This window comes from Penicillium verhagenii (assembly GCF_028828195.1).
Source record: "Penicillium verhagenii strain IBT 33310 chromosome Unknown utg000008l_segment0_segment0, whole genome shotgun sequence".
Taxonomy (NCBI): Eukaryota; Fungi; Ascomycota; class Eurotiomycetes; order Eurotiales; family Aspergillaceae; genus Penicillium; species Penicillium verhagenii.
Genome location: NW_026643172.1, coordinates 1,224,357 through 1,242,252, shown reverse-complemented (window position 1 = coordinate 1,242,252; position 17,896 = coordinate 1,224,357). Strand labels below are relative to the sequence as shown.

The 17,896-nt window shown below is 48.9% G+C and overlaps 7 protein-coding genes across 7 annotated transcripts; 5 read left to right on the top strand and 2 right to left on the bottom strand.

The window, feature by feature from the left end:
* Positions 1-337: 337 nt before the first annotated feature.
* N7466_008435 (uncharacterized protein) lies at positions 338-832 on the top strand (the record flags this gene model as incomplete). Its single annotated transcript, XM_057167824.1, has 1 exon — positions 338-832. The coding sequence occupies one exon, from the start codon at positions 338-340 to the stop codon at positions 830-832; it is 495 nt and encodes a 164-aa protein (XP_057018455.1).
* Positions 833-1,804: 972 nt separating this feature from the next.
* N7466_008434 (Zn(II)2Cys6 transcription factor) lies at positions 1,805-4,089 on the top strand (the record flags this gene model as incomplete). Its single annotated transcript, XM_057167823.1, has 5 exons — positions 1,805-1,909; positions 1,964-2,064; positions 2,118-2,154; positions 2,224-3,883; positions 3,938-4,089. 5 exons carry the CDS (start codon positions 1,805-1,807, stop codon positions 4,087-4,089), a joined length of 2,055 nt encoding a protein of 684 aa, XP_057018454.1.
* Positions 4,090-4,619: 530 nt separating this feature from the next.
* N7466_008433 (major facilitator superfamily domain-containing protein) lies at positions 4,620-6,231 on the bottom strand (the record flags this gene model as incomplete). Its single annotated transcript, XM_057167822.1, has 4 exons — positions 4,620-5,171; positions 5,251-5,809; positions 5,878-5,994; positions 6,050-6,231. 4 exons carry the CDS (start codon positions 6,229-6,231, stop codon positions 4,620-4,622), a joined length of 1,410 nt encoding a protein of 469 aa, XP_057018453.1.
* An 886-nt stretch (positions 6,232-7,117) lies between these two features.
* N7466_008432 (uncharacterized protein) lies at positions 7,118-8,153 on the top strand (the record flags this gene model as incomplete). The annotated part of the gene is made up of 3 exons (XM_057167821.1): positions 7,118-7,555; positions 7,612-7,822; positions 7,885-8,153. 3 exons carry the CDS (start codon positions 7,118-7,120, stop codon positions 8,151-8,153), a joined length of 918 nt encoding a protein of 305 aa, XP_057018452.1.
* A 480-nt stretch (positions 8,154-8,633) lies between these two features.
* Positions 8,634-10,083, top strand: N7466_008431 (TDT family transporter; the record flags this gene model as incomplete). The annotated part of the gene is made up of 5 exons (XM_057167820.1): positions 8,634-8,722; positions 8,787-9,155; positions 9,217-9,513; positions 9,585-9,870; positions 9,934-10,083. The coding sequence occupies 5 exons, from the start codon at positions 8,634-8,636 to the stop codon at positions 10,081-10,083; spliced, it is 1,191 nt and encodes a 396-aa protein (XP_057018451.1).
* Positions 10,084-10,785: 702 nt separating this feature from the next.
* Positions 10,786-12,997, top strand: N7466_008430 (uncharacterized protein; the record flags this gene model as incomplete). The annotated part of the gene is made up of 2 exons (XM_057167819.1): positions 10,786-11,214; positions 11,426-12,997. The coding sequence occupies 2 exons, from the start codon at positions 10,786-10,788 to the stop codon at positions 12,995-12,997; spliced, it is 2,001 nt and encodes a 666-aa protein (XP_057018450.1).
* Positions 12,998-13,784: 787 nt separating this feature from the next.
* N7466_008429 (uncharacterized protein) lies at positions 13,785-17,409 on the bottom strand (the record flags this gene model as incomplete). Its single annotated transcript, XM_057167818.1, has 9 exons — positions 13,785-14,199; positions 14,267-15,052; positions 15,102-15,201; positions 15,257-16,703; positions 16,763-16,862; positions 17,015-17,036; positions 17,090-17,112; positions 17,169-17,184; positions 17,286-17,409. 9 exons carry the CDS (start codon positions 17,407-17,409, stop codon positions 13,785-13,787), a joined length of 3,033 nt encoding a protein of 1,010 aa, XP_057018449.1.
* Between the last annotated feature and the right edge of the window lie 487 nt (positions 17,410-17,896).

The following is a 17,896-nucleotide window of genomic DNA, read 5'->3' as shown; positions in this document are numbered from 1 at the left end:
CCGAATTTTGTCCTATCAAGAAGGCCCACAGTACCCCACAGCTATTGGAATAATAGCAAGAAAGATTGAAATACAACCTCAATACAGCCACTTCCAAGTGAGCTTACTGCTCAGCAGCTCTGAGCTGGAGCCTGGAGGGGGATGACCCATTTTGGGATTAGCTTGTGCTCTCCCCGCCGTAGCTTCATGTTATTCTTCTCTCGCCTTCTTCTACTTCTTGCTTTTCCTCTCTCTTCGTCGCGCTCATAATTATTTTCTGATCTCGTTCCCACTTCATTACGTACCTAAGTATAGTCATCAAACAGATACAAAAAAAAGACTTGATCTTATACTCACTATGCTCTTCCTACTCTTCATCATTGGTATGCAGCTAAGCGCATTCCAACTATGCGAGAGTTCATCAGTCTATCAAGAAGAATATCGAGACAGCAGCTACGTACCAGATGTTATCGAAACAGCGTATGGCTTCCAGATTGTTGCACCAGATACACCATATGTGGCAGCCGCTGGTAAAGATCAACTATACTTCATCGACACGTGTTTCAATCCTGATACTGCTCAGCGTATCAAAAATCAAATTGAGAGAGCAACTATCCCAGCCCCAGATGAATATTTTGCCATAGACGAGATTTCGGCAACAGCAGAAGTCAGAAATCGCAAAACCGGCGAAACGACATTTGTGTTCGACCCTCCCTACGCAAGGGTGTTTTTCGCGGAGGGGATCAATAAGCGCAACCCAGAACTCAAACTACCTGAGCGTGAGCCTGCTGGTGATGGACTGGTGGCATATGATCTGAAAGACCTAGCAGGCAAGATACTTGAACAAAGATGAATTTTGGTTAGGAAGCGACGCTCATATCTTTGCAGGCAATAAATTGACAAGCCGGGCCGCTGATCCGGGCATATGCAATGCTTATGAATACTATGGCAGAGGTGACTGCATGCATGGTTCTGTACATTGTGACCTCTGCCATGAATACAGAGTTGACAAAAAGTATGATTATACACATGGCAAATATGTTGGAGGATGCATGAAGATTTGCACTGCGCCTATCGACACACCAAAGGAAGAGGGTGAAACAGATGCTAGCTACTATCAGCGAATGGATGAGTTGCACTGGCATTGATTTGAAGGATAGGTTACAGACCTAGCGCAACAAGGTATACCAGCAGGAGTTGGTTACCATTGGGGTGTTGGAAGTTTCTGTACTTAGTGGAGTCACTGTGAAAATGGTTTCTTTCGTTTTATAACCGTCAATTTAGAACAAGTGGAGTGCAGGTGGTCAATTATACAAGCCCAATCGCGGGGTTCAAAGTGAATTCTCGATAAGGTTACTTTTTAAACTCACTAGTGCGTACTACCAGATCCTTTTACTCCTTTTTCTCTCAAATCCGCAGTGGCTGTTTAGTACCCGTGGGCTCGTCTCGAGGCTCGGCACTTGTACCGTGTCACCATGGATCTCCAGGCGCGGTGGATATGTGGCTGAATATTTACGAGTCCAGAGATGTCTGGGGTACCTGCATCCTGTCCTTGAATATTACCCCACAATATGGACCATGTGTTGATTAGTATGTAGTTACAGTGTCGTCATTACTACTTCTCTGAGTACTGACAGTGAGACCAGGGGAAATTTCTCCGACCCACACAGTGCGCAAATAGGGCCCGGAATAGGAGAGATGGTTGTTAGCAAATTTACCATGAGTATACTACCTACTGCTAGTATACTACTGTAATAGATCTATGATTCATTCAATTTGGAGTGCTTTCAAGATAAGTGAGCCAAAGTCAAGAGTATTCTCGCAAATGGTCACGGTTGGAAGCAACGATCGAAATTGCCGCGAAACTCCACTTTCCGGCTTGCCACGCTTCCAGTCACCGAACAAGGTTTCGCCGTTCCCCACAGTTTCGGTTTTCCCCCGCTGACCTCGACTCGAATCACTTGATCATCTGTCACTATTCTAGGTTGTATGCGCGCTACTTCTCCGCATGATGGCCAAGCCGCAGGGCGCTATCCGGCAAAAGCGCAAGTCCCGCGGACGAGGGCTTCGTGCGACCACTGGTTGGTCAGTTTTTCCCCGGCTTTAGGAAATATTTTCCATCCCTAACGCGTCACTAGTCTCATCTGCAAGAGAAGACATGTGAAGTGCGATGAGGTATGTATCGATCGCTCCCACCACGTACCATCCCTCAAAAATATGAGACTTATTTAATTGGACTATCAGGTACAACCACAATGTGGGCCCTGTGCCAAAGGCCAGCGTCCCTGTATGTACGCGCCTAGAGACTCGCCTTACAGTCGCATGTCACCAGCAGAGGCGCAGGCGCCCGAAACACCAGGAATGGAGCTTGCAAATCAAATGAATAGTCGAAGCTCAGTCCATGAGCCTCTCCAGATATTGGTCGATGCATGCCATCAAGAGCAACCCATGCAGCAAGATAGTCCACACGAATCACGGCACCCAAGCAGCACAATCACTCCTGAAAATTCTGGGTCAACAGCTGCCGTTGTCCCGACAGCAAGATCACCATATGCATATGTCCCATCACCGGGAACAGAAAGTTCTTATTCCTCGAGAGTCGCGCCCTTGAGCTGGTTCGAACTCCTGGCCACGGACGCTGCAAATGCCGATGACAGGTTTCGTCTGTCTCCCACAGGTCAGTTACCTCGCAGGAAGTCTCACGTGCAGATCGACAATGGAGAAGACCCACGAAACAGTGCCAACTTGCAGCCCCGAACATTCCGGGAGAGTCAAAGCTTCAATGCCGCGGCATTTCCACGGGATCCCGAAATTGCGCGACGACTGGTTTCCCAACCCCCAGAGGTGGAACCGGCTGTCTATAATTCGCCATCATGGAGCCCGGGATCTTTGATTGAATTATCGCCATTGGAGCATCATTTGTTTCGACACTTTGTGCGCGTCTCAAGTGACTGGTTGGACTTTTATGACCCAGAGAAGCATTTCGCTTCCACAGTCTCTCATCTGGCTCTTCGGAACGTTGGGCTAATGAAAGCCCTGCTGGCCCTCTCCGCCCGTCATCACTCTCTACAAGAACTTGAGTCACAATATCCAGGTCGTTCCCTTGGGGAAGATGCAAGTGTTTCATCACACCAGGAGACTATTATCGACCGTAACCTGGCTGTTCAGTATTACTATGAATCCCTCCATTACTTGAACAAAGCTATGCAAAACTCGTCTTATGCTCGCAGCCATGAACTGCTCGCCATCTCACTCCTCATTAGCACTTATGAAATGATCGATGGATCAAACCAGGATTGGGAACGACATTTGAAAGGTGTGTTCTGGATCCAGCGATTCCAGGACAACGACGGCGAATCTGGAGGACTGCGATCTGCCGTCTGGTGGGCCTGGCTTCGACAAGACGTGTGGGTTGCCATGCGCGAGCGGCGTCGGATCTTCAGCTTCTGGACACCTAAGAAGCCTCTGTCAGTTCTCACTGGCTCTGAACTAGCAACTCGAGCAACATATCTTCTCGGTCAATGTGTCAACTACGCGTCAAAAGAGGAAGAAAAGGCTTTTGATCTAGAGCGCCGCTTGGACCGTGGGAGCGAACTGCTTTTCATGCTGCAGGAATGGCATGATCATCTACCCCCCGAATATGACCCACTCCCAGTCATCTCTAGCACTGAAACATTCCCTCCAATCTGGGTCCATCCGGCGCCCTTTGCAGGAGCATTGCAAATTCATAGTCTTGCTCGTATTTTGGTTGTCCTCCATAGACCATCCTCGGGCGGGCTTGACGACTTCCGGGCCGCGCAGAAGCTTTTGACAATGTCTGTCAATACAATTTGCGGAATAGCGCGATCGGTGGATAAGCAGGACCATGCAGCAAACATCGTTTGTTTGCACACACTCTTTGGAGGTAAGAAGTTCGTCTTTTTGAGTTTCACAGGTACATATTTCTAATAATTATTAGCTGGAATGTGTGTCTACACGCCACATGAAAGATTGGCCCTCTTGGACCTTCTGGACTCGTGCCAGCGAACAGTTCGCTGGCCTTTGGCGTCTCTACGAAAGGAGCTTGAGCATGAATATGGAAAGGACTCGGTCAATGATCTCATGAGATGATCAGATACCTCAAAAATTCCGTGGCAAAAGCTGCTAAATAGCTTTTCCTTGTCTGTTTCTATGACCCAAGAAACTATCCAGAAGGCCGCCAAAACTCTGCGCCCGCCAATCACGCAGATCAAACATCTATTAAAAGCCGATCTTCCCTTCGCGTAATGTCAAGATGGTGAGAGGTTGTCTTGTCTTCAACTTTTAAAGGCGGACTTCACTTATAAGGTGATATGTCTTGGCGGCGCGACTAAATCCCTAAAGGCAGGATTTCTACTTAAGCACAAGGTGGTTCAACTTGAGGCAACCTTCAGTTGCCCAGTTCTATCGACACTAAAATCTGATCTGTGGACGGATTGAGTCAATGCTTTTATTGGCATATGTAAAAATTACAATGTATATTCAATTGAATCGAAACATTTCCAAGATTATTTTTAAAAGACATTGATGTTTCAAATGTTTGGATTCACCGTATTCATTGGTTGGTCATGGAAAGGATTCAAATGTTCATTATATACAATAGGTCACAAAGGCCTTGCCACTCATTCTTCAATGAAAGATCTTGTGCGACGACGGAACCAAATGTGCAGAGAAGCAAAAACGACAACACCCAATGCAAGCATCGCAGAAATAACAGAAAAGCCCATAATATACTTGGGGCTGTCAGCACTTGGGAACAGATACGACCCATAGATCTGGGCCAAATTACCCATCGCATTGACCAAGGCCAAGCTAACACCCCGAGCCTGCGGGTGCATGCCAGCAAAGGCCGATGATGCATATGCCAATGTACCTCCATTCGTAGCCCAGAGACCACATGCCATCAACACCAGCAGGACGTATCGGGCAGTAAAGTCGTAAACTGTGCACACAATAATCGAGCATACAAGAGAAAATGTCAACCACCCGGCAATAATCAGGCCTCGCCAGTTAGGCACTTTGTCTCCAAAGTATGATGTGATGCCGGTGGCAACGAAGGCGGCGCCATAGATGGGGACAGTGAGGAGATTGATCTTGTAGGTTGAGGCATCACCGAAGAGACCTTTGACGAGGGTTGGGTAGAAGTAGGTGAGGGTACTGGATCCGACGATGACCTAGTCACAAAGGAATCGTTAGTTTACTGTACAAGCGACAGATTCTTGAAAACACAAGAAAGAGTCAGGAGGCACTTACCATGTATCCAACGACGAACGCCCACGTCCGCCAATCTTGGACAGCCACCTTGACCGCACCCCAGCTACTTAGCAGGGCATTGTCTTCGGTCACAGCGGTCACATTCTCTGAAGCCAGCCTAGCAACGGCGATATGTCTCTCTCGCTCAGATAGTCCCCTTGAGGTAGCAGGGAAATCAGGAAGGATGAAAAGGGAGATTAAAGCACAGCCGATAGTAGCAGCACCCTCGACGATGAATAGCCATCTCCATCCACGAATGCCGTGAGCGCCTTCTAGTCCATCAACGATACCAGCGGCAATCAGACTACCGAAGGCTCCAGACAACACGGCCGCCGAGATATATACACCGAAGCGCTTAGACTGTTCGGTGCGCTTGTACCAAGAGGATAGAACGAGCAAGACACCAGGTGCGAATCCGGCTTCGACACTACCAACAAGAATTCGAAGAACCACCAGGTGTTTGTATGACTTGATGACGGACATCAGACAGGTAAGAACGCCCCAGACAATCATGATTGAAGGGAGGAAAATTGAAGGCCGGGTTCGGACCAGAACGAGACTGTGCAAGATTTGTTGATTAGTGGGTGGGATTTTGGAAAATTATTCGGAATAACCGGATTGACTCACTTGCTAGGCACTTCAAATACCACGTATCCTACAAAGTAGACTACCAAGGCAACCGAGTACTGGCCTGATGTCAAGTTGAGATCTTGTTCCATGCCAGACACCTTAGCATTGGCAATGCTAGAAGTGAAACGTCAGCATATGGGTAGTCTTCTGGATTGAATAATTGACTTACTTCGTTCGGTCCATGTAGGATAGTAGATACATGATCCATATCACCGGCAATAACATCAAATCAATCTTCTTGACAAGAGCCTTCTCCTCCTCCGGGGAGAAGGTGACCTCCGATTCAGCATGTTCAATCTGTTTAGAGGAGACCTCCTTTTGAGAAGAAGTTTCAAATTCGTACGAATCCATGTTGATGTGAGCGGAAAAGAACGACGAATAATGAGAGCGAGAACACCTGCTGTGCAAGGGAGTATTTATGCTCCCTTGTACGCCAGCGCTTGGCGATCGTTGTTCCGTATTTCGCTGTTAACAATGACGGCAATCTACCAGGCCATTCATCATTCCACACGGCATCCCTGATCCGGAACTAGGCTGGGGGTTGATAGGATCCACCTCCGCATTTCACGATGCCATATGGGCGGTCCCCACAAACTTTATCGCTATTGGTGATTGGTGGCGGGCGTTTCACTCGTCTCGTCTCGAGGCATTCGTGTGGGGATTCCTATCAGCCAATACGATACGTCCTTCGAAGCAAGGATCCGGATTGTCACTTTTGCAGCGCCATAGTGACTCGTGACAACGCGCCGTACCTAGTGTGTGGTTTTCTGCATATGCAGACGGCCTGTTATGATCCTTGTCAATGCGGGATGCCTCTGAAACTGGCTGCCATCATTTTCAATTGATGAAAAGAACGGGAAAATACATTGATAAAGATCATAATTTAAGCAGCCACATATTGATTTGTTTCAACAAATACCATAATAAGATTCCATTTTGTGGTCTCGTCGAGCCCCAGTATAATGACGTCAGATGAAGCTCAACCACCGCGTGCCTCGACCCGAGCCTCGATTCGATGTCATTTTCCGAATTCGGGGGAAATACCAGCCCAGATCATCATAGAGGGGTGGTGGGGTTTCTTGTTTGACAATGCGGGGAGCAGGCCATTGTCCAAAATTTTCTATTAAAGCTGGTGAATGCCTCCTGCACCGATCCAAAATTCTCCGCATCGCACCTTCTCTTCTCCAGCAATTGAACGATCTTAATTTATCCCCAGTCTCTTACCAATATCACCAAAATGCCTCCAGTTGCTACCGAAAATGCTTCGGCTGATGCCACCAAGGTCGAAACCCCTGCTCCCTACCTCAACACCATGCCGGACAGCGAATTCAACTGGCAAATCACACTGGGTCAGAAAGTTGTTGCCATCACCGGTGCCAACCGCGGTATTGGTCTGGGTATTGCAGAGGTGTGCCTAGCCAACTCGGCTAAGATGGTCTACTCTCTTGATCTGATGGAGCCTGGCGAGGACTTCGCGGCGTTGCAGAAGCGTTACCCCAACTTCAAGTTTATCCAGACCGATGTGACTTCTGAAGAGAGCGTGGAGAAGGCCATCAACCAGGTTATTGAAGAGACTGGTCGTATTGACGGTCTTGTGGCCAACGCTGGCATGACCAAGCATCAGCCTGCGTTGAAGTTTGATCGTGCCGACCTGGAGAAGTTGTTTAACCTTAATGTAAGAGTTGTGAGATCTTCACTAAGCGTGGTGAAATTTACTGATGAAAATCTCAGGTCTACGGTGCCTACTTCTGTGCCCAGATTGCTGCCCGCAAGTTCATCGAGCTTGGCATCAAGGGTTCTATTGTGATGACCTCCAGCATGACCTCTTACCGTCCCAACCGGGTGAGCATTGCGTCCCAGAAAATACCCTACGAGCTTACGCTAATCTGTTATATTTCAAAGGCCGCCCCGTCCGCACCATATGGAGCTACCAAGGCTGCCGGTAAGCTATGAATCCGAATCCGCAATTTCACTTCAATTCTAACCAACGTTTTCCTTTCACAGTCCGCAACATGTGTCATACCCTCGCTATGGAGTGGAGCAAGCACGGCATCCGCGTCAACAGCATTTCACCCGGTTTCGTTCGTACCGCCATGACATATTATGTGGAGACCGCACCCGACTGGGATCTGAAGATGCAATACTACGGCGGTATGCCTCGTTTGGCCGACCCGCGTGAGCTGGGTGGTGCCTACGTATATCTGTTGAGCAATGCCAGCTCTTATACAAGTGGTATCGATATTCCGATTGCGGGTATTGTCGGTGCGTGGTAAATACTTTCTAGGGTTGCATGAGATGGGAAACGTGATTCATTTCTGGCGTTGCGATTTGTTCAGCTTACATATACATATATACATGGGATTTTATCTTCAAAATATACACAGTTTTCTTTCAAACAAATGTTTTCAAGCATTTACAAACCCAGCACTTGAGAAGTTCAACATTGAAAGTGGTGCCCTCGATGAAGTCAAAGCTCCAGGACTTGAAGTTCCAAAGAAATCTTTTCAAGTGACCAGTATAAATATTGTTATTCAATAATCTTTTGGACATCTGGAGGCTTGGACGGTGGTAGCCGCGGCTCGTGAGTCGTGTGCATGCTTAAGCTGGGCTTGGCTCCCTCGGGATCCACTGGGTTGCCCGCGGGCGGGGCTCTTCTCTCTCGGCCGGCAAACCGTGGAATTCCATGACTGACAAGTTCAATGTTCCAACTCTCCTTGTCAATTTTCGATGAACTATCAAGTTTTAAATTGATCATGACCAAACAAAAGGTGGCAAGTGAGGTCAAAGGCCCAGCTAAGTACAATGTCGGCTGGCGACGTGTGGTCAGGAATTTCAGCCCATCGTACGCATATGCTACCTGAACCCTGAACTCATTCCGCGAGCTCTTCTAACGATGAACATACTAGGTGGTTCGCTGTCACAATGGGAACCGGGATCGTTTCGGTGCTTTTCAATTCCGTTCCGTTTTCCTCGCCAGTTCTTCACTACATTTCCATCGTATTCTTTGTGTTGAATGTTATCATTTTCGCGCTGGCATTTATCACCTCTATCGTGCGATACACCTTATATCCTGAGATCTGGCGAGTGATGATCCAAGATCCCACAAATTCACTATTCTTGGCAACTGTGCCTATGGGCTTTGCTACCCTCATTGAGATGTGGGTTCTTGTCTGTGTTCCCCGTTGGGGTGAATGGGCCTCGTCCTTTGTATGGGCATTATGGATGGTGGATGTTGTGGCAGCAGCCTCGGTCACGCTTTCGCTATCATTTATTCTGTGAGATTTTTCCCGCGATCGTCTTTCTGGAGCCTCACTTTTACTGATCAAATTCCTCTAGGATATCTCAACGGCATATCACCTCTTTAGACCGAATCACGGCGCTTCAATTGCTGCCGATAGCTGCAACTATTGTCGCGGCGGGTGCAGGTGCCGAGATCGCTAATATTCTGCCTAACAAGACCCATGCAATGGGAACGCTCTTGGTTTCTTTCATACTGTGGGGCATGGGCACACCGTTAGCAATGGCAGTGCTTGTCATTTACTACCAGCGCCTTGCAGTGCATAAACTGCCTCCTCGCGAGGCTATTGTGAGCTGCTTTCTACCATTGGGGCCATTGGGATTTGGCGGATTCGGGTGAGATGCACATCCATAGCTGACATTTTTGAATTTTCCTTGTTGTCAAAACGGTTGCTAACAATTTGTAGCATCATTTACATCGGAAAAGTAGCTCGTGAACTCTTCCAAAACTCTGACATTCTCGATCCCATTGCGGGCTCCATGGCCTACGTTCTTGGTGTCTTTATATCTTTGCTTATGTGGAGTTTTGGGCTGATTTGGCTTGTCTTTGCTTTTGCAACTGTTTTATACAGTTCTCCTTTCCCTTTCAATATGGGATGGTGGGGCTTTACGTTCCCACTGGGTGTATATGCAGCTAATACAATGGAGCTGGGGAAAGAGTTAGATCTCATGTTTTTCAAGGTCTTTGGAACAGTAAGTTTGGTTGATACGTATGCCTGAGCTTCGAACATTTCTGATATCTATGGTTTGATCTAGATTCTCAGTACCGCTGTTTTGCTCTTGTGGGTATTGGTGGCTTCTCGAACTGCTCTAGGAGCATGGCGTGGAACTTTGTTTTATGCGCCATGTTTGCAGAATTTGGGTCTGAAAGAGGATGAAACTGAAGGGGAACGCCTGCGGGCATAGGACTTTTATTCTTTGTTCTATAAACAAAGGATACTTTGTTTTATAAACAAAGCCTTCTTTTGAATTCAATGTTTGATTCTCTTTGTAACACCCATCTGATCAAAAATAGCATATAGGCAGGAGGTACTAGTGGGGCAAGAGAGAACAATAGCACCATATTTGGAATAGGCGTTTCATACTAGTAAGTTTCCCTTATTCACTGCCGAATTCCAGAACAATTGACTCATTGACTCATTGAATCTCCAAATGTCTCTTTTGAGCAAAATTGAGCCAAACCGAGTGAGTCCAAAAGAGGACTAGTACTATGACTAGTGTGCATCTACGGATCCTGATTGGTTGCTAGCATGCACGTGACCCGAGGGGAACTGTCATTCACCGCTTCAGGTGACCTGCACGTCACTTTTTTTTATTCAATTAGTACCAAATTTACTGCAACACAGTCGGAGCGGGTTTCGCTGCCTAACGTCTTCCCTCCTGCTTGTTTGCAGTTTCCATCTTTCATTCTCTTCCTGCTCAATACCTCGCCTCACCCTTCCGAACACCCTCTTGGACTTTGTTGCATGCGACCGAATCTTCACACTTAACCAAGGCGCGCCGCGCGCAAAACAAGTAACCAACCTCCAGGCCAATCAATTCTCACCACCCACTCCCCCCACTCTTTGCGACAAACCCAACTGCTCGTGCAGCACACTCCTCGGCAAGATGAAAACCATGAAGTCTCGACGTCCTGCTGGAGCCGACCGTGGTTGCATTCGAAAGCGGGGACGCACCGACCGAGATGGAGATATGGAGATGGATGCGAGCGCCGCTCGTGGAGGAAAGAGAGGAGGCCGGGGCAGCACCGGCCGAGCCACCTCTGGCAGATCTGCAGTATCTGGCCGCATCCCTCGCGACAAGAATATCGACGCCATTCAGAGGGCCATCTCCGACTCCAAGGATTCACAGTTCAGCATTCGGTCCAGCAAGAACTCCAACTCCAACTCAAGCGGCCTGGAACAATACAGCGTCCGTGGCTGGAAGAAGAGCAAATTGGCATCCAAGCGTGATAGCGGTGTCGACTCTCTCATTTCTTTTCTCGAACGACGCATGAACTCGATGTCGAAGTCCGGACCTCGCGCTAAAATCACCAAGGTATGTTACTATCCTGGACATCCCGGCCACCTCATATATATACTATGCGCCACTCCCCGGTCCGACGTCGGATCCGATCAACAAATCTCGCTTTTCCGGAAAGACGATGGTCGCTTCCTCCTGGGGTCCCTGGCTTTTTCTTTTTATCGTTATCGTTATCGATGGCCTGGCCATTTTCAAGGTCCTTTGCGCCTTGCTAACATTCAATTAGTCGCGAGTTGAAGGAGACACACTGGTTGTATCCGTCAAACCCGACTTGGCAGACCTATTCTCCCGCATCGATGGCAATACCTTTGCTGGAGTTCCTATTTCCGTGGCACCATATGACCCCTCCTCGACTGAGGCGCTTGATCGCGAACTCAGCGCTTCCAATGGTCTCTCCCAGAATACGGTCGACATTAAAACCAAGATGACCCAGATTCTCGGCAAGCGATACTATCCCGAGACTAAGCTTCTTGATCTCTCCGCCCTGGGCACGGATCCGGATCTTCAGGCCATGGGAATTTTCGGTAGCACAACTACAGAGTCCAAGTTTTTCCCGGCTCTGATGAAGGTGTGGGAAATGGGCTTCCCTGATGCGAAACAGAGACGCGAAGCTGTGGAAAGTGTGAGCCTTGCAGATAACAAACTCGCCAACATCACAGTCGTGACTGCCCTCGCTGCGACAATCCATGGTCTCAAAAATCTCGACCTTTCAAACAACAACTTCAAGGATGCTCAGTCGCTCATGGGCTGGCGGTGGAAGTTCCGGAGCCTTGAATTCCTGGATCTGACTGGAAACCCTTTCTGCGCCGTTGACGGCTTCAAGGAAACCATGCTGAAGTGGTATCCCACTTTGCGGACCCTGAACAACATCCAGGTTCGTACGGAGGAGGAGTTGGCGGACCAGAAGAAGACGCCTATTCCCGTTCAGCCACCTCACTTCCAAGATGATTCCCAGATCGCAGAGAACTTCATCCGTGTATTCTTCATCGGTTACGATACTGATCGGGCCCAACTTCTCAACAATCTTTACGACGGCAATTCCGTCTTTTCCATCAACACCAACACATCGGCTCCCAAGGCCCCGCAGGCTGAGACTGCCAGCTGGGAGCCGTACATCAAGAAAAGTCGGAACCTTATGAAGATCACCCATCTCCCTGCACGTATGTCACGCACCTACACTGGCAAGGACAAGATCGGTGAAGTGTGGAGCTCCCTGCCTCAAACTCGACACACCGATATGAATACCCACCCCGAGGAGTGCCTTGTCGAATGCCACCCTATGCCCGGACTTCCTGACCACACTGGCCAGAGCCCCTCTGGCGTCGGTGGTCTCCTGGTCATGGTTCACGGCAAGTTTGAGGAGAGCCTTGGAGGAAAAGTGGAGACACGCAGCTTTGATCGCTCTTTCGTTCTTGGCCCCGGTAGCGGCCTCGGCGGCATTCGAGTCATCAGCGACATTCTCACTCTCCGCGCATACGGCGGACACGAAGCCTGGAGCCCAGAAAACCAGGCAATCCCTCAGGCCATCGCCCCTCCAGTTTCCGTGATTCCTCAAGTCGCTCCTGCCGCTATTCCTGCCATTCCTGGAGCCCTGGCTACCGCTCGGCCTGGCTTCCCCCAGGGATACGGCGCGCCTGCCCCTGGCAAGACCGATGCTCAAGTTCAGCAGGAACAACTTGTATTGCAGATCAGTGCCAAATCTAACATGACCCTTCAGTACTCTGAAATGGCACTTTCCAGCAATGGATGGAGTCTCGAAGCCGCATGGACAAACTTTGAACAGTTGAAGGTAGGCTAACACTCTCATCGGACATCGTTCCATCAAAACAATCATACTAATCAGTTCTTTGAATCAGGCCCAGGGTGCTTTGCCCCCAGATGCTTTCCTTCCTGTGGCGTGATCAATAAATGCTACGAAAAAAAAAACACATACTACTAGTTACTACCTACCAGTTCAAGTCTTCTTCCCACTTCACGCCATTCCTATCACAGCATTTTTACCCCCCCACTCGAGAAAGACAAAGAAAAAAAAGTCTCATGAACTGGTCGGCGATCATATTTTACATACTACGCAAGGGATCGCTCCTATTGCAATCAAACAATGTGCAACACAACAATTTGCTACGACGGGACTGAATTTTTTATGCATGGCTCAGGCGAACGACAAGGGTTTTGTCGATTTCTATTTTTCCAATTTCAATGTATTTTAGACACGAGCCACTCCAGTACGCCTTCAAACTGGTGTCAATATTATGCACTCTCTTCTTGTCGTCATTCGATTCGCTGCCCTTATACCCGCTGGTTCACAATGTCTCCATTGCTCCATTTCCCTGGCAGATCCTTCCACTGCCCTGAACTTCAAATATTGTATTGCCCGTCGTCACTGCACATGTGCATCCACGGAGGCGAGAAATCAAGAAGTATTAGAGGAAGTAAATAAAATGTCCGTGTATTCTGTGTATTCTGATGATAAAATGCTCAACTATGATGTCTTAGATAGCATCTATTAAATGAAGGCCGTACCTAACCAAATGAAACAAAAGGAATCCATCAATCATGATCTAATTACCAGATGCGTGACCAGATCAGTGGTCAGAGTGTCCGTTCTCCTGTTCAGCCTGCGTCTCGAGCTCATCCTCGTAGGTCGCAATCGAGGCAGAGCTACGCACACGCTGCAGCTGGCTCTCAACATAGTGGTTGATGTGTTCCTCGCGCTGGCCATCTTCATTGAGGGCGGGGGTGCTTCCACGGCGGCTGATAGGGCGGCTGTTCTGTTCGTCGTCGTCCAGAATAGAGGATGCACCCGGGGTGGCATCGCCCGCAATGGTCGAATTAAAGTCACTACGGTTGCCGATGGATCGGTTTGTAGAAGAGCGGCGAATAGAGGGTCTTCTGGAGCCGATTCCACGGCCGCGACCGGAACGCGAGAAGATGTCGTCGAAGTAGTGGGAAGCGGCGGCGAAGGGCCCACGTGGGGTCTGGGGGAGACGGCAGTTGATACTAGAAGAATGAGTTAGGAATGTAACCCAATGGCTATTAAAGATTAGAAAGCGTGGTTCGGACTTACCCTGTGTCATGGATGATCTTTGCGATCAATCCCGTCCAGCCGCACTGGTGGGACGTACCCAAGCCGCGACCGGTGTCACCGTCGAAGAACTCGTTGAACCACATGTAGTCTTTCCAGTGCTCGTCGAAATCAAGGAGATCATTATCACCGTTGCAGGCACGGCGTCCTTCGTCATTTCGAGCAAAGAGATGCTGCATGCGGTGCTGAAGCTCCTCGGCTACATGGCCCAGATGCATATAGTCACCGGAGCCAGTTGGGCACTCTACCTTGAAAGAGTCGCCGTAGAACATGTAGAAGCGAAGCAGAGACTCGACCAGCAGGAAATTGACGCATAGCCAGATCGGTCCACGCCAGTTGCTGTTACCGCCGAAGACGGCGCTATCCGAATCACCGGGAACATAGCCGACCTTGAACGTCTCGCCATTGACGTCCATGGAGTATGGGTTCTCCTCGTGGTATTTGGACATGGAACGAATGCCGCCCTTTGACAGGAACTCGGTCTCATCGAGCATGCGCTTGAGAATCTTCTCCAGGCGGTCCTTGCTCACGAGTGCTAGCAGAAGTCGATCACCCTTACCTCGGGTCTTGATGCTAGCAATGTTACGCTCGGCCACATCGGCCTTGTTCTCGACAAACCATTCCAATCGTCGCTTGAACGAGGGGAACTTGTTGATCAGCTCCGGCTCAAGGGTTAGCACACCGTACAGTGGGATCAATCCCACCAAAGAACGGATGGGCAATTGCTGAGTCCATGGTCCGCCGTAAGAGATGGCATCATAGTAGAAGCTGTATTGATTAGCTGGTGCTATCACTATGAGATCTGGTAAAAACTCACCTATCCTTCTCGTTCCAAAGGGACTCAATGTTATCCTCACCATTGCGGAATGTCATCGCATCACTAATGAGGATAAAGTGCTCGAAGAATTTGGATGCAACTAGGAGTGTATGTTAGAATAGATGCACTGAATTGGTTTGGGTCAGAGAACTTACTATCTTCGTACGTCCTGCGGTGCTTAGCCAGCTCCAAGGCAATGTTGAGCATGCACAGGCAGTAGAAAGCCATCCAGCCTGTGCTATCAGCCTGCTCAAGGACACCACCTGTGGGCAATGGCTCGGACCGGTTGAACAGTCCAATGTTATCAAGACCCAAGAAACCGCCCTCGAAGACGTTCTTGCCATCCGAATCCTTGCGGTTGACCCACCAAGTGAAGTTGAGAAGCAATTTCTGGAAAACACGCTCGAGGAAATCCAAATCCTGGCGTCCATACATCTTGCGTTCAATCTTGAAAGTACGGAAGACAGCCCATGCGTGCACTGGTGGGTTGACATCACCAAAGTTCCACTCATAGGCAGGGAGCTGACCATTAGGATGCATGTACCATTCACGAGTCATGAGGTCCAATTGCTTCTTCGCAAAATCGGGATCCATCATAGCGAGGGGAATGCAGTGGAATGCGGTATCCCATGCAGCAAAGAAGGGATACTCCCATGAGTCTGGCATCGACAGAATGTCGTCGATGTACAGATGGCGCCACTGTTCATTCCGAATACCCTTCCGACCAGGCGGTGGGGGGATTTCAGCTGGGTCACCGGTGCTCCATTGATCGTAGATAAAGTTATAGTACTGCTTGCACCACATCATACCGGAGAAGGCCTGTCGCTGAATGTTTCGGAGATCCTCGCTCATGGGGAGGGGGCTGATGTTGTGATAAAAGTCATCTGCCTCAGCAAGACGCGACTCAATCACATCATCAATCTCCTCCTCGTCGACAAACTCAACCTTCTTCCGAGAGAAACGGAAACGAACCACCGCACATTCACCTGGTGGAACCTCGTCGCCATCATCGAACGCATACCAGGCTGCGAGCTTGGTTCCTTCTTTGTCTGGGTTGACAGCGTCTTTCTCATCGTCGACGATAAAGCGATGGAAAGCATCCTTCACGTAGGGCTGGTCATTCTCGGTACCCCAAAGCTTTTTGTTGTTGGTCTCATTCTCTGTGAAGAGCAACTGAGGTTGAATATCTTCATCTCCATCGCCCACAGGGGGAGATGGTGCGAAGCATGCGTAACGCTCTCCCAGCTTCTCGTGGTTGGATTTGGCAACTCGCGGGCCGTCTTCCTTGATTATGGGTCTAGCCTTTTGTTTCTCGTAGCCCCAAGACCAGGTGTTTCGGAACCACACTTGAGGGACAATGTGCAAGGGAGCTGGATCCGGACCACGGTTGTATGCGATAACTCGGAAGATCAGCTCGTCTTCATCGTCACCCTCCTTGGCAGTCTCGATGAAAATGTCCCAGTACTTGTTATCCTTGAATGCATCGGTATCGAGGATTTGGAACTCCGGTTCCAAGCGTGATCGTTTCGCATTTTCTTCAACCAATTGTTCGTAGGGGAACTTGGTCTGGGGATATTTGTAGAGAAACTTCATGTACGAGTGCTAATAGGAAGACTCATGTTAGAGGTGGTCACATCTGATTGGCTCCAAGATTCTCCTACCGTAGGGGTATTATCGACATGGAAGTGCGCTTCCTTTACACTCTCACCATGGTTGCCTTGTGGGTTGGAGAGACCGAACAGACGCTCCTTGAGGTACTCACTATATATTATGTCAGCATAAATTTTTCATGGGCGGTTCATGTATGAACGACTTGCTCTTTCGTATTCCAGAAGGAAAATGCAATGTTTTGGATTCCATGAGTATCGGAGACACCGGCGATGCCATCCTCACCCCAACGAAAAGTGCGCGACCGAGCATGGTCATGGGAAAAGTCTGGTTGGTTGATTAGCTGCAGTTGCGGGGTATTCCCAGATCTGTCGACTTACAGCTCCAGGCATCACCATCTTCACTGCGCAAAGTTAGCTTCTTTCTCTGGTTGAGGATCAGATCAATGGGTTGACTTACGAGTAATCCTCACGAACTAGATCACCACAAGGATGATATCATTAGCACGGGGTCCCGACCCACATCCGACATCCCACATTCCAGATTATGGATTCCAGATTGCCCGATCGAACTCACCGGTCGCCCACTGTCGCTCGGCCACATAAGGGCCCCATTTCTTCCAGTAACGAGTTCTCTCGCGATCCTCCTTTAGGCGCTTTTCCTCCTCGGTAAGATGCTCATGCTTGTCGATCAGCACCATGGTGGATCTGAGCTCAAGAGATCAACTCAAGGATGAAGAAAAAGAAGTCGAGTCAAACCAGGCTACAATACAGATATAATGGAAGAACAGCTTGAGAAACCCGAAAAGTTGCAATGGTGGATGGAATGGAAAGGCGTGACAAAAAAAAAAAAAAGTAAAGAGGAATCAGGGAGGAGGAGAGGGGCAGGTTTTACTCCGCAGCTTTAGGCCTGGAGCTGTCAATGCCCACTTAGCTTGGGGGCAATGACGGCACCAGTGGAGTCGATTCTGCATATCGTGAAGGCTCGTGATTGGTTCCACCATACCAGTCCATTGCAATCTCGACTGCTTATTTTGCTTATCGCGGGTACGGAAGCAGGGAAGTGATCTGTGCACTAAGAAAAAAAGGGAAAAAAGAGGGGGGAAGAGGGATAAAAAGTCAATTCTATAAGAAAAAAAGAGAGAGAAAAAAAGAGAGAGAAAATCTTGGTATGTTCCTGGTCTAGAA